Here is a 16318-nt window from a genome sequence, read left to right on the forward strand (position 1 = left end):
AATGTTTTTGAGGTGGTGGAATGTGGATTGTGTGACTGGAATGAGAGGGTGTAGTCCAGGATGAAGCTTGTAGGGAGCACACACAGTGGATACATATGAGGTCTTTGGTGTCTTTCTACAAAGAACATTAGTTCTACATTTATTTTTATCTTCAAAAAAATTGAGTCTATTTTTAACTCATTGTATTAGCTTAAGTCTAAGGCCTCCAACGGCAATTACTTCATCACATAATTATGACTCACAGAAGGAAATCTGACTGGTACAACCTGAGCGCTCCCTGCCAGGACAGATACATTCATCCTGTGTGAGCCTGTCAACCGGCTAAACCTGTTAGTAGCACATAAATAACAACACAGCTTGGCAGCCTGCATTGCTGACACACCCATTTATTTTAGTGGTATTTAGCTTGTTTTTGTGTGTGTGCTTTTTAATACTTCTGTGGGCAATTTTTGGCAGCAGATTAAGGATTAGTCGTTTGTAGTGTTAGCGTTCGGTTTATGGACTAGATCTTTGTTTGCTGTAAGATTACAGTGTTACGATACATTAGACATTAAACAGTGAAAGTGGAGATTTGGTGAGATCTACAGGAGAAGTCTAATCACTCATGAGTGCAGTGTAGTTCAGTGGCACAGATTCTGTGTCTATTACTTCCCTTTGACTTGAGGGCGTGTGTGCACACACAGGAGAGTGTGAGAACAGTTATGTGTTACTGAAAGGTGACAGCATGTTAAACCACGTTTGGAGCACCTCGAGGATTTGGCATAATGCCATCTCTTTGTGTGTTAATTAAACTTACGAAACATTCTGTCTCTCCTCAAGGCGCGCACACATGTTTTAAATCGCACACACATCCATGATGGACTTGAACCGGCGATAACCTTCAGTTCGGGCACATGTTCGACCTTGTGTCTTGAACGCAGCTCGCTCATTTCTTACCTGAGAGCGTTGCCAAATCTTGCCGAGGCCCTCGCAGAGAAAATGGGCATGTATTAATAGGCAAATTATTTATAAGCTTCTTTTCAGCCCTCTGGTGCTTTTAGCCACATCTTATTAAGAGCCATGGTAGTTTCAATCAACACACAGTGGAATTGAATAGGGAACACACACAGACAGAGAAACACACACACAGCGTGCATGTGTTGTGTTTCTACACATCATTCACACAGTCACACACCAGAGGAGCAGGAAGAGGAAAAGAGTCCATAATGAGAAAACGTGTACATACCTTTGTGCATGTCTGCTCGTGCCTGTACACTGTGTGTGTGTGTGTGTGTGTTAGTGACTCCCAGGGGAGCGTTTGGCGACAGCTTTTTCTTGCTGAGCGCGACTGAAGGCTAACTAAACGAGGGGGTGCGAGGGGAGGGGGGGGCTACCTCGCCGAGGAGGCAGTTAGCATTTTTTCAGCCTCCCTCTTATTGTTAAGGCCTCGCAATGAGCCGCATCAGCACTTTCCCCTCACCGCCGGGACCAGTTGTTGTTAGCGCGTAGGTGAAGTGATAGCTAATGCATTATGAATTGCTAATAGTAAAAGCGCCACAATACGGGCCTGTATGCTGATTTTTAGCACGATCAGTTGGCTCGTAATAAGGGGGGGAAATTGCTGACCCCATTGATATTCGACTTGTAGGAATTGTATCATTTTTACGGTTAGGGGGAAACTTTAATGACCGTCTGTATATCTTCAGAGAAGTTTGAATTGGGTGGGGCCGTAAACTGAAAAGATGAGGGAGACATAGTGTTCGTATAGCTGAGCGGCTCTTGCACAAATGTCAGGGCCAATAAGGTAATGATGTAAAGGCCTGCAGTAATGGCAGGGGAAGCTATTAGCCTATTTGTCTTCTGTTATTGCTCCCATTTCTGTGTGACGGTGATGGCTGTGCATGTTTGTCATCTTAATATGATTGTCATATTAGTTTAACAGTTGCTCCTCTCTTCTTCTGTCTCACTCATCTCTTCTTTCCCTCCTTTTCTCCTCACCTCTCTCTTTCCCTACATCTTCTCTTTCTCCTCCTCCTTCGCTGCTGTTCTCTCTAGCTGTTCTCGAAAGGACCGCTGTGAGCGAGCAGGAGAGCCCCAGAGGTTTGCGTCAGACCAGCGGCAGTGTGTGGAGCTCACCGTTCAGCCTCGAAACATCTCCGTCACCATGTCTGAAGTCCAGGTATGTCTTCTCCTGTTTATGGCTCCAACTGTTCTGTAAGTTACACAGTTATACCATTTAAACAATCACTTGAAGGCTTAGACCCCTCGTCAAACACAAACTCAGTTTATTTTACAGTCGCACTTTGATCCACTTGCTCCTTAAAGGTCTGAGTGTAAGAAAGAAGTCTGTTACAGTGCTTCTTTGTCGTATCATTATCTACACATCCACCTATATTTTTAACAAGCTTACATCAGTGAAGCATGAATACAATAAAATCCTCAATAATATACTTGAGAAATACAAAGATTCTCCACCAAAAAATCCTCAAAGAACACAAAAGAAAAGCAGTCGTACAACTGTTTTCAGATCTAATTGGGCGACTACACATCACATCAGAACAAGTCTATAAATTGGAAGTTGTTTTGTAGCAGTGGTACAATTTCCACACAGCGGAGTAGCTGTGTTCAGTCTGCATCGTGTTTCTTCTGCCTCTGTGCCATCGCTGTGATGTCCACATTGACCTTTAGTAATGAAGAGACTTATAAAAGTCATGAATTTCACACAAAGGATGCAACTGTTCGCTATTTAGATTTAATTAAGAATCTGCTTCTCTGTCTCGTCTCTATCATTGGAATCTGTGCGCGCGTGTGTGTGTGTGTGTGTGTGTGTGTGTGTGCTCCCATTCTGTCACCAGCTCCTCAATGTACCCACATAGGTTTGACTGATTACAGTTTGCCTCACTTCCTCTCTGCACATTAACTCGTACACATTAACCTTGCTGTAATAGCTGCGCTGACTGACGCACTCGCCCTCCCTTATTCCTGCTGTCACACACACACACCCAACCCTCCTCCTCCCCCAGCACCCATTAACCCTCATGTCATATCTTATAACAATCCATGTACACCATGTCCTTCCATTGATCTTGCACTGATTGTCCCTCTTTCTCTTTTCTCTCTCTCTAGCTGGTCCTCCAGGCTCGTAACGTGCCCGACCTGTCGGCGGGGGTCAACTGCTCCTTCGAGGACTACGTGGAGACGGAGGGACGGATCCAGGGCGGGCACATCTTCTGCATGTCTCCCTCCGTCCGGGACGTCATCCCAATCACGAGGAACAAAGGTGGGGACAGAGAGGGCGAAGGGCGGTGAAGTCATTGGGGGAGTGAGATCACTGGGTGGTAGCGGCGAGCAGGCAGGGTGTGGATGTGGGGAGTTTGGATTATATAAGAGAGGAATTTAACACTGTTCCTTCGATTTGACACGTTTTGGGCGTATTTGTCCATTTTACTTTCTCGTTTCAGTCTTCTTATGCCATCTCCCCATCCTTCCCCTCTCTCTTGTGCCTATCTATAGCACTGTACACTCCATATTCACAACCAGAGGCTGATGTGTCTCTTCCTATGAGGTCTTTTTTTACGTTACAATTGGAGACGTTTAAAGCTTTGCTTTGACCAGAACAGAATCTTAATCACAGCAGATGATTTGCTTGGTGTGTCTAAATTCAGAATACCTTGTCACCACCAATAACGCATGCCCATTCCCCTTCAAAGCCCCGAATGCGAGCCTACATTTATCTCCTGAAAATAGCACTGTTTTTGAATCCCCATTACCATGCATTATGCACTGTTGTCACTTTCATTTTCTGTATTTTCTGCTATCTACCCGACACTGGTTGTGCTCCTAACTTCTTTTCAAAGCAGTGACTTCAGCGTGGTTTATCGCTCTATTTAAAAATATCTGCTTCCCTTTTTTCTGCTGAGACGATGCACCTGTTTCACGTCCAATCCTGTCAAGCCAGAGGACGATAAAACACGTGTTTGGTATTCGAAAGCAGTGAAAACATGTCAGATTGCGCTGCAAGTTTCCTCAAAGCGACATCGCAGTAGTTCTTCAACGGAGCCCATTATGCCCCATTACGAGTTCTCATCAGCTCTGGCATCCAAACACTGATTGGTGCTGCTATTTTTAAAGCCACCCCACTGTGGGTGTGACATGAGAGTAGTGTTGCTAGGCTACAGTTTCTTTGTGTGTGCGTGTGTGCATCTGTTGAGGTCACACAAGTTGAATTCAAATGTAAGATGTGACCATGAAGAAGTTGATTTCACATCTTTTTTCTGTGTTAAATGAAGTCACGAGTTATGATTTTGAGCTTTTCGGTCGTGTATTTCTCTAAAACATTAAAGATTTAGTTCTGATAATCTTCTTCTGAACATATTTGTTATGTTTCTTCAGGTGACAAGCGTGTGGTGAAGCTGTATCTGAAATCCAAGGAAACAGGCAAGAAGTTTGCCAGCGTAGACTTTGTCTTCTACAACTGCAGCGTCCATCAATCGTAAGTAACAAAGACTGAATGTTTCTTGATACATCTGTTGTATGCCATGTTTCAGTGTTTTCCCTTGTTCATTAAAGAGGGGGTATTATGCTGTTTCACAGTTAAGACATACACACTGTACAATGTTACAATGTTCGATGTCCACACTAAATGTGGGTGAAGTTTCAGATCTGTAGGTAAAAGTATGTTGGAGTAATCAACTGCTAAAATCGTCTCAGTCTGCAGGCTGCTGTGAAGCACACTTTCAGACGGACCTCTCCAGATGCTTCACTTTGTGATGTCACAAAGTGGAGGAACTCTATATTTGGGCATCTGCCCGAGACACAGCAGAAATCCTGCCCCTGGCACAGTTCACGCCACTCTGCCCAATGGCTCTGCTTGTCAAGTCAGTTAAGAATGTGTTGGAGAAAGTGTTTCTTTCACTGTGAAGAAAAGACATCAGTGTTTACTTCTCCAAAGGACAAAAGCAGCAGATATACATTTAAAATCGAAAGAGTGAAGTTTACTCTTTGCCGACAATGTAACACGGCCACAGGGTAAGAGGCGTGCCTCAAACACTGAGTTCTGCCCCTCGGCAGGCTTCGGAGAGCTGGCCAATCAGAAGAAAGCGGGCTTGTAGGGGCGGGGTTTCTTAAAGGGACAGAGCTGACTGAGTCGTTTCAGGCAGAGGCTGTATGAGGGCCTGCACAGAGCACCAGTGTGAGAAAAATATATATTTTTTTAAACTGTAAATTATGCTAAGCTTCTCCACAGGTATCACAGAGTGAAATATGAAGCTTGAAATTAACGCAGTACCCCCCCTTTAAAGACCTGGTCTCTGAGTCCAGTCTCCCCAGGGTCTGTCTCTTGTTACTGTCCATGAGACATACAGTTACACGCACAAATATCCCACCCCCTCCGACCTCCACAGTATAGAGTATTGTGTTACCATACGACTGAAAAATCGAATGTGCCGTATATGAGAAGCGATCAGGATATGAGATGGTAATTCTAGTCTTATTATCATAACCCAGGACGCACTCTAATGATACTTGAATGATTCATTCATTATGCGATAGTCTCAGTATTGCCCCCCAATCACAGACTCTAACCTCATTAATACCTCCATCCCACAATAAAACAAATGCCACTAGTTTTTTGAGCTCTCCGTACTCGGTCTGGTTCTTATTTACACAAGACACCAAAAGCAAACTCAGTAATGCTGTAAGAAGGCGGAGGGAGTGTTGTGTCTTTCCGGATTACTTCGTCTCCTTCACACTCCAGACGCCCTCAGCTATCCGCCCAATCGCACTTGACTGCCTCTCCTAATCCACCTTCTGCTGAAAATCTCCACCACCCATCGAGCCACACCCCTAGGTCAGTCCTACCACGAGCCCGGTGCACCCTGCCGGGGTAAAAGAATCCTCCGACTCCTCCACCCTCCACCCCGCCCCACATGATACCCTCCCTCCTGTCCATCCTCGGCTGATCCAGGGGAGGCTGAAACGTCTGCTGGGGTATTAGCCTCGGGGCAGCAGATGGCTCGGAGGCCCCTGGGGTACCGCAGGGCTCCATCCTGGCTTCCCTCTGGATGTTAGATTAGCCTCCTTCGAGGATTGTCTGCAAACACACACACGTACACATAGACGTGCGCAGCCACACCTCTCTGCGCTCTGTCACTTACGGCTCGCTGAAACCCCGGACACCTAATCTGTTACTCTGACCTTTGAACCAGCTACCCTTGTCTTCTTGCCCTCGTGCAGAAAATCCCTCGCTACTGCAGCAATGATTAGCTCAGCTGGTTAAGGGTGTGGTGGCTTACAATGACAACTCACAGTTAATTCACCCCCCATAAGGACCCTGTGATGTTTGCTCCAGCTACCAATGTCTTTTGCTGTCATGGATACATCCTGCATCCTGTGACTGAGAATTAAATAGAAACACCTAGTTAAAGGAAAGATGCTACATGGTGTCACATTACAGATCCTAATATAGCAATGATCTCACAGGCCAAGTGTAAGACAGGTATGAGAAGTGACACAGACAGGAGGGTCGCCCATTTGAGGATATTACCCCACTGAACTTTGATTAAATCCGCTCCCTGTGCTGATCTAATTCAGCCTCACAGTGATGTAATGGACACGTCTAATGAAGTTACAGATATGGCACGTTGCATCTTCAGCAGTGACTCCGATGACGACGAGAGATGCTGAGATAAGAATCCCATTTGGAGCTGGTACTCCGGCCCGCATACCCGCTGTGCCCCCCGGACGTCAGTGATGAGATCAGACTGGTAATGTCGTTGCTGTAATGACTTCAGGCCCGAACAGCCTCATGCATGGCCCTGTTTCCAGAAAGCTCGGTGCTGCTTTACAGAGCTAAGTCGTCCTCTAATGGACTTAAGCTCTAAATACTGCAGGCTTTTGCACAGTGAAGGACGCAGATGTTCTGAAACACATTCATCAACTCTGGCTTCAAAAATTCCAGTGCACCTTTTTTCCGTCTCTTTGTTCTGGGACTGTACTGGTGTCAAAAAGGTGCTTTTCAACCAAAGGTACCAGAAAATTTAACTTCCAGGTCGCGACGCGCGTACGGGCCAGTATCATCATTTGTGGGACGCTACAGTTAGCCTGTTAGCATGGAGGAGATTCAACTGACTCCATCTCAAAGCACGCTGGTAAACAATCCCGAAAACACGATGCTAACAGTGAGCTTGCAGCTGCAGTCTTTTAAGCGTGGCGGGTGAAATAAAACGCTGCAAGTACTCGACCAATTAGAAACGATCAGCACTGCAGGCCCCGCCCTGACACAGCCTGGAGCTTTGAAAAGTAAAACCCCCCGAGCAGGGACTTTTCAGGGGGTAAATCAATTACCCCGGAACTAAATTTAGACGCTGGTTCCTGCTATTGAAACGCTCAAAAGGTTCCTAGTTCCTGGGGAAAGTTCCTGCTGTCGTAAAGCACTTTGAAACTACCTTCTGGAGTGTGAGAAAGGAGCCTGGCCTTGGCGTCGCCCCATCATGTTTCATAATAGTTTACACTCACATGGTGACACCCAGCCCCCCCATCCCCAAAAAACACACACACCCCTCCTGCTTATTTACTCTACTGATTACGTCGTGGCCCTTTGCCTTTTCAAAAATGCCATAAATTTGCATAGTGGTATTAATCTAATTAGAATTCCCACTGTTTCAGTTTAAGGGTTGTCGAGATTGAAATAGAAAATCACCCACGGCCATGATTGCTCCTTAATTAAATATTTCCATACGCTTTTTTCTCATTCCACAGCCCCCCGTTTATTAGAGATAGGGAGGATAGTCTGGCAATGAATTGGGGTTTAACTGTCTGTATAAAGCTGTATGAAGCACCTTTTCTCACTAGGGTTAATGTGGCTCGGGCTGTGAGTGGGTCATTTGTTGTGTGATTGAGGGTGCTTTTAGGGTAATTGGGAATAAAAGTGTTCTGGATGTCATAGATGGAGTTTCTTTGACATAGAGGAATGTAAAAAGCCGTGGATCGAAGGTAAACGGACAAAATGTAAATTTAAAGCATATTGTTTTCCAATTGTTGCTGTTATTTCGGCCCTGCGATAGGCAGCTTCAGATTGCACAGTTGTGTTATAAACTAAACCCCCCGACATGCATTATTAAAATGATGTGCATAAACACTATCCCCTCTGTTTTTTATCACCCCCCCTTAAATTACAAATGGATCCAGTAATGATAGGATAGACCGTTCCTGAGGACCATTAAATTATTCACCTCCACTCCTTTGAAATGAATAGAAGCCAATAAATATCTCATTTTGCCAAGTGCAGGAGTGTCAAACGCACCTCACCGGGAGAGCGCATTGTATTAAACACTCCAAACTGACCGAGGAGAGGAGGAATCACAGCCCATTGTGTAGTGCCTGATAAAACACTGCGGCTCCAAAGCTAGCGAAGCTCGATTAGCATCTGAATATGAACGGATTAAATTAGCATTATGAGCGTGGCCATACGGGGAGCGTGTCTGCGGCCTCTCAAAGCCTCTGAGTGGCTGAGGGCGATGGCGAGTGACAGGAAGGAGGAATAAGGGGATACTGGGGGGTCTGAAAAAAGGGAGCCCACCCCTGGACAGGAGAATAAGAATTATTGAACGTCCCCAATTGGCCCTGGGTGGGCTTTTTTCCTTTAAAGGGTTTTTGCCCAGGCTAAAAGAGAGGTTTTCAGATCCTAAGGCTGCTCTTGACAGGGGGCCCTGGGTTACTTCGAAGAACCAAAGAGCGAGCGGTAGGGGGTTGTCAAACAGGGCCTACTGCTGGCCCTAGGTGGCACACATAATGGCACCGTCTTTTATTTCAAAGGGCGTGATCATAAAAGTCAGAGAAAGTTGGCATCGGGTACCTGCTGATATTTTGCTCGTTATTTCAAAGTCACTGCCACACTAACAAGGCTGATTTGACATGAATAAAAGATAAAAGTGACGATAGAAATAGTTATTATCAGGGCTCAGCGACAGATGTTGACGGGTGCCTGGGTGTGAACTTCTAACTATACATTGTACTGTTCACCGTTTGGCTCTGGTTACCTGCTGTGTTAAGTCGGTGTTGTACTGTATTTTGATGAGCGCTGATCCATTGGTGGGCCCCAAACAACAAAAAAAGACTCTTTGACATTCAAAACAGTGATTGTTGCAACACCAGCAAGCTACACAAAGAGCTCGGCTAACTTGCCGCATGCTCATTTGTCTTGCATCGGTAATGTCTTCAGCTCCTTTGTTCAGCACTGACGTCCTTTTATCTGATTCTGACTACCTCGCTTGGGACTAAACGCCGAGCTAAAACCCCCAGTTCTGCTATATGAGTCAATCTACTGTATGCTAACCGAACCTAGCGTAGCCTAATCGCTTTCCCTCCATTTGTCGGCAACATTGACAAATCTCCTATTTGCTCTTGTGTGGTATTAAGAGGCCTGTTATTTCCTAAGCTGCACATCTTTCATTCTAAATGGACAGCTTCTCTCAGCACAATGCTAAATTGGTCAATTAAAGCGGCAGTGGGATTGAATTAAGCTCCAGCTTCTGATCTCGCCTGAAAGGGAGGGGTCCGGGCTGGAAACGATCGCTTAAAGTGCGCACCTGACAAACGAGGGGCCCTAATTGATCCAAATGAATCCACGTCAGGGTTTTGATGGAATCGTGCACGGGCTCCATCTCGGAGCTCAAGAGCTGAAGCCCTAATTTTTCATGCGGATGAGGGGGAGCGCAGTTGGCATTTTACACAGGGTTAAAACGCACTCGAGAGCTTGTCGGCGAGTGTGCTCAGACAGACGTGCAGAATTCACACCTGGCAGATGTGGCTGAATACAAATCAGCCTGTTTGTTGAGCCCTTTTATTGTTATGGATTCAGGCTTGCTTAGCGGGTCTGTATTAAATTGTATTGTATTATTTTCCCAATAAAACACATGCTCACACAAACTATAATATAAAAACTAGTTACACAGAAGAAATTCTTTGTAATCGAATGAAACAAATTCATTTGTGAGCCTTTAACGGCTACATTAGATTATGTCATGCAAATTAGTAAGACACCAGATAGCACCGCATCGTTAAGAGCTGAGAGAGGACCGGAAACATGAAGCCCTGTTGATTGACTGTGGACTTGAACTTGTCTTGCTCCCCTCTATAGGTCCCTTTAGATCTGAATACACACACACACATACACACGCACACACCAACTTCCCAACTTCCAACCCAATGTTTCCTCCTCCTCCCACGAGACTCCCGCGCACAGCCCCGCAGGCAACACCCCCCCTCTTCTCCCCCCCTCTCTCTCCCACGATACCTGGCGTCTCCACCTCTCTCAGGGAAATCCACCTGCTTTTGATCTCTCCCCTCTCTCGTTCCCTCTCTTCTGTCTCCCATCTCTCTCTTTTCAGCCCGTCTATCTGCACCTCTCCTCGGCTAAAGCAGGTGAATTTAAAATGGTGGAGCGTTCTTAGCCCCGCGGATGAAAGAGAGCTTTAGACAAAGAACAGGGAGGGGGGGGGCTTTTTAAAATGAGACGGGAGCAAATGAAAGGGATGGATAGAGCGCGAGATGGAGGGACAGAAAGAAGGGCTCAGGGCTGAATGGAGAGAGTGATACAGCTGAGGTATAGAAAGAGGAGAGATATATGCAAAGAGGAATTGTGAGGAAGATCTTTGAACATTTAGCAGCAGCGAGCGCCGGACAGTCACAGGGGAGTTTGGAGTGATGAATGGAGGAAGTGAGGGGGAGAAGGAGGTTAAGACAGTTGATGGAAGACGGGGGGATGAAAGGGGAGAGGAAGAGAAGAGGATTCCCGACAGGATGGGGAAAAGTCCAAATTTGACACTGGATGATAAATAGACATTAGAGTGAAGATTTTAAAAAGTCCAGTGGGGTTTTGGGCTATTTACATTTTAGCATCTCTGTTACATCACAGCCAATCCCAACACTAAAAACCACACACTTACATCTGAGCTAAATGGCTGTCATCCTTACAGGGCCAGTTCGCCAATTTTCAGCCTCAATCCTTTCATGCTATTATGGGGAGCTAATGCCACTATGGTAGAAAAACAATGCAATTTCGCTCTGACTTCGGAGGACGTTATCTGCTTCTCCAATGAGCCCTGGAAAACCTCCGCCAGGCTACGAAAAACGTGTCAAGCTTGCTAATATACACTTCCTTAATCTAGGACGCCCGCCTCCGATGTCATGTCTCGTTCAAAATCGTCAGGTTTGAAATGTAGACTGCAGACCTGAAGATTTTTTAGACGATCCACTGGTATATTCTCGTAGTATTTCAGATGCTGTGCTGCTCTAAACCATTGCCTGCAGCGATCAATGTCCATGACTGGAAAACGGTAGTATTTCACTCCAGCGTCTCTCGCTTGGGCCGTTCATCTCAGAGGGAGGGGCGCAATGCACGCTGGGTGTTGTAGGAATGTAGAATGGGCGAAACCACGAGCTGTTTGTGCAACTTTCTCCACAGCTATGGTGCCAATTTCAAATATTATTGCTTCTATCGATTACAGAGAACACCAGCTTTGACTGACAGAGGCTTTTTCCAGGGGTGGGTTGCTCCTTTAAAGTCCTTATTTAGGATGGAGTTAACATGGCAGAGCTTTAATGAAATATAACGCAGATCTCTAAATAGATTTTTTAATTGTTTATCACTTAAGTATGAGATTTACATGCTTCAAAGTCGGCCATTCTCTCATCTTTCATGCATAACGCAAACTCATTCTGTCCTCTTTTTGTAGCCGTCACTCTGCTTTGTCAAATGAAGCACTGATGCAGTCAGATGAATAATTTAGACTCAAGTTAGAAAACAGGTGGCCCTGCTTAACTCCCTGTCTCTCCTCTTGTCGCTCTCTGTTTTTAGCTGCCTCTCCTGTGTGAACGGCTCCTTCCCATGCCACTGGTGCAAGTACCGCCACATGTGCACCCAGAACGCCAACGACTGCTCTTTCCAGGAGGGACGCGTCAACGTCTCGGAGGTAAGATTCTTACTTTGGGATGCATACATGTTGCTGAAAATATATGTCGACCAACTCTTTTGCACATACGCCCATATATTTATACGTTCTGCAGGTGCGATGGTACATAAAAGCTTCTTATTTTCTCTGACATGCAAACACAAAGTACACAAACATAAGCACAAACTGCACTCAGCTGCACACACACCTTCACGCTCTCAGCTTCTGTGGCTTTCGCCTCAGGGTCTCCTCACGTCACCCTGCTGCGCGTGTCTGCTGTCTGTATGTGTGATGGCGGCTCTTGGCACGGGGACAACAGCTTGTGTACTGTGCAGCAATAATTCTGTCGTGGCCCATAAGGCCATAAGCAGGCGGGGATGAATGACTGTCTATGGAAATACTGCCTTGTTCTTACATAGCCAAATGCTGCATTAGCATAAAAGCTAATATCAATCTCGCCGAGCTGCTGCTACAGGGGCGACACGCGAGGCATAACAAGTGTTTGTCAACCGCTGTGGTGTGTGCGAGGATATTAGTGATGGACACACGGGCATGCTACGTTTCTCTTTCAATCTCTCATGCACGGCACAGCCTCGCATACGTTAACAGGAACAGGAAAGGAAGTCAAATGCGTATCTTCTCAATGGACTTATGGATGTAAATCCACTGCACTCCCCTGTGACTGACAGTCATGCCCGGTCTTTATCTGACTGACACCTCGCACACATAAACGCACATACACACAATTCATCCCTATCTCCTGATGTTTGTGCTCTGACTCTCCCCGTTATCTCCATGCAGATTAAAGCCCCCCCTTGTTGGCCGGCCCGAATCACCGGCCTTTATTAATTGGTCAACCTTTATCCAATTACTTTCCTCTTTATCTCGTCTCTCAACCGGAGCTGTGCAGAATCCCAAACACTAGCATGCGAAACCACAGCCTCGGTGCCCGTCCAAAACAACACACGAGCCCAGCCTTCACGCCTCACGGAGCTAATGTTAGCGGATTAGTGCGCCCATCTGCAAGACATGGGGAGAGCGCTGGCTAGCACACTCTGAGCTGAGGGAGGCCAGAGGGGCAACGGATGGATAAACAGGAAGGGCCTGCAGTGACGAAAGGAAAAACGGAGGAGAGGAGGATGCGCAAGTAAACATACAAACTGCGAAGTTAATATTGGTGGACGACAGGGGAGGTGACGCGTGTTCATGTAAGATCGACATCTGTCCACTTGCAGGATGAGAAAAAATAGAGACAGCATGACAAAGGGAAGAAGGAAGAGAGTGCGAGAGAGGTAGCAGGAGGAAGGAAGGGACAGACAGACCGGCTGACAGTGGCATGTGGACAGAGAGACCTCTCCTGTCACCTCGTCTGCCCAAGAAACCACTGACCACATGCTCCGCTAGAGAATCCATCATCTGTGCTGTCACACACACGCACACACGCACACTATGGACCCACAACTCCTATACTTTGTGTATTTCATGCACTAAAGTGTAAACATTCTGACAGTGACACGCACACACAGTCATTCATCATCCTTCTCCGTGCTGCCATATCCATTAGCTGTGCTCTCAATGCCCCAACAAGTACAGCTCTTCCTGTAGGCTAGACTTATAGCCCGTCTCTCCTTCTCCGCCTCATCCCTCACCATTTTTGATGCTCGCTCACCTCCTCTTTTCCTCATCCTTCTTTCCCTTCACCTTGCATCTCTGTGGGTGGATTATATCTAGTTAAAAAAAAGGCAAGTCATGGTTTTTCCTCTTATCAGCTGCTGAAGTGGGAATGCATGCCATCAAGGACCTGTGTGTGCGTGCGTGCACATATGCTTGCACCCTTAATTTAGACCTCTAACGCTCCTTTTTCCAGCGTGCTGTAGCTCAGCTGTGAATACAAATAGCAGTGTTTAACATAAGAGTGAAATGGGCTCTCCTGATAGCAGACATTTCACTCAGACCTTTGCCGCTCTCTGCTGCAGATGAACACAGCAGACAGGATTAAATAAGACTCATCTTCAGACTGCGATCAAAGGCCAGATAGATGTTTTCACACAGGGTTGAGAGGTCGCCCTCTCATATCTGTCTCCGTGTGGTCTCAATGCTTTTCTACTGACTGCACAGTGGAGCAGAGAGGGAATAAAGGGCCAGCTGGTCAAATGTCCAAGAACTTTTATACACCCTCCCTTCCACAACTACTCTGCTGTGCTTCCTCTTCTCCTTTCTCCCTATCCTTTCCCTCTATTGCCAAAAAATACCAACTTAAAATGAATAAAATCCAAGAAAACAAAAACTATTAAACAACCCAGCCAAGAAGCGGAAGTGTTGTTTGTTTTTGTGAAGCGACTGTGTCAAGTTAGAAAGAGAAAGCAGTAGATAGACGCAGTAAGCAGGGAGGAAATAAATATAATGAGTGACATTTCCAAATCAAATATGCATGAATCAACAATGCCTCCAATGGCACAACAAACAAATTCTCGAATTAAGGAGCGACCGGGCGGAAAATTGCAGGAGAGGAGTAAGAGTTACTTTATTAGAACAACAAAAAAGCTGGAGAGAAAGAGAGAGAGAGAGAGAGAGAGAGAGAGAGGAGGGAACGCCTCGGTGCTGCGTTCTTCTTTTATTAACACACTGAAACTTTTTCTTCCTTTGTCTCCTCTTCTTTCTTTAAGGAGACATTTTTCTCCCTTCTTCCTCCTCCTGCTCTCCTTCTTTCTCCTCCTTCCACACCCCTGGAGAGAAAGCGCTATTCTGAGCCAAAGCCTTGATGAGTGCCAGGCAAGGTTCAGGGCGGTTGGGCTCAGCTATGTTAAGACATGCTTACGTGTTTGTTTTGCTGCAGAGCGAGGCTCAGTCTCACTCGAGCAATCAAGGCAGCGGTTAACTTGATTGAGATTTGTGAGTACAGCGCTGCTTCCTTTACTTCCCCCTTAAACTCTCTTGCTGTCACTTTTCTACTGTTTCCACATTTCACTTCTCGTCCTGTTTGTGCTTTAACTTTCAATTTAGAAGTTTTATCCCTCACTTTCTTTAAACAAGGCTCATATTGTTTGGTTGAGGTTGTATCCAGATTGAGGAATAGTGGTCTGAACTCCTCTGTCCGTCAGGATGTAGGAGCTCATCTGCATCCTGTGTCTGCAAATCTTACTTACTACAGCCTTCCCTTCAGTGTCCTCTCGTGTATTTCTGGTGTGTCCTCAACGTCTCTTCGGACTGGAATGTGAGGCTGCAGTGATGAATGTTTCAGTCTTTGATAAATTCAACACCTCCCGCCACTTGTCCTGCTTCTGTCCCCCTGAATCTGCAAATGCAAAAGATGCCTCCTCTTACTCATCAAGTTCTTCCTCTTTCCCCTCATTAGCGGGATTATGTTGCATTCCGTCTTCTATGTAGAACGCACGGAGGCGGAATGGTGGTGCCAAGTCGTTCCGCCTCTGAGCCGGAATCGGAGGTAGTAACAGAGATGAAACAGCGTCTGTGTAAACTGCGTAGCAGGCAGAGCGGAACAGCGGCGTGTGTGTGTATTTGAAGCACGCGCTGTTTGTTTACACCTCGCGCACGTTTTGCTTCCGCAACGGCGGAACGCTATTTTAAAACACACTGGGGGTGGCTTTATGCTGGCGTTGCTGGCGTCCAATGTAAGCGGAGCTTCATTACGGCGCTGAGGCGGAACCGCAGTGTAAAAAGGGCTATTGTGTCGTGGTGTGCAGATGAGAAGCTCTATGGCACTCTAATATCTGCACTGTAAATAGGTAGCTGTTACTTACCTTAGCATAAAGACTAAAAAACAGGGTAAAGGCTAGCCTAGCTATGTCCAAAGCTAAACGAATCTGCCCACCAACACTCACAAATTAACACATTTTGCCTCTTTAAGCACACAATGCAACTATTAGGGGAATGGGCTCGACTATTTCTTGGCTTGGACCTGTTGCCAGGCAACAGGTGGATTATCCAAGAAGTAACTGGTCCTGTTTAGGAAAAAGCCTGAATGTCTGTCAGATATAACATGAGAGTTGCTTATTTTGGTTACCCTTCAACAGAGCCAGGATAGCTGTCACTTCCTGCTTAATGCTAAGCTAAGCTAAGCTCAATGGCTGCTGGCTGTTGCTTCAAGTGCAAAAAAAGGCCCATAATGTTGAACTTTTCCTGTTTAAAGCTTTAATAAGCACATATATCTTGTGCGCACAGTACAGAAAAGCATGTGTCTGTTCCACATCACTAGAGTCTTACTGGTGGGCACACCCATGTGTTCACACTGCCAATTACACAGCTATAATGTAAGCGTATGACACATTGTCCCTTGACACTCTGTTAATAAGAGAGGCTTGATATAGGCTGCGCTCAGAACAAAGTAAAACTATACACATATATATATTTCCCCAAGTGCTGTCTGT

At 46.0% G+C, this 16318-nt stretch overlaps 1 protein-coding gene across 1 annotated transcript in view; it reads left to right on the forward strand.

Moving 5' to 3' along the window:
• Window positions 1-16318, forward strand: part of plxna1b (plexin A1b) — a 185279-nt gene that overhangs the window by 100934 nt on the left and 68027 nt on the right. The window contains exons 6-9 of the mRNA XM_069678988.1: window positions 2035-2158; window positions 3106-3259; window positions 4372-4471; window positions 11837-11951. Coding sequence (XP_069535089.1) covers window positions 2035-2158; window positions 3106-3259; window positions 4372-4471; window positions 11837-11951 — 493 coding nt within the window. The remainder of the gene's footprint in view (window positions 1-2034; window positions 2159-3105; window positions 3260-4371; window positions 4472-11836; window positions 11952-16318) is intronic.

The sequence above is a fragment of the Semicossyphus pulcher genome, unplaced genomic scaffold, assembly GCF_022749685.1.
Source record: "Semicossyphus pulcher isolate SPU_LCO1_2020_fin unplaced genomic scaffold, fSemPul1.0.p SCAF_3, whole genome shotgun sequence".
In the NCBI taxonomy this organism is placed as follows: domain Eukaryota; kingdom Metazoa; phylum Chordata; class Actinopteri; order Labriformes; family Labridae; genus Semicossyphus; species Semicossyphus pulcher.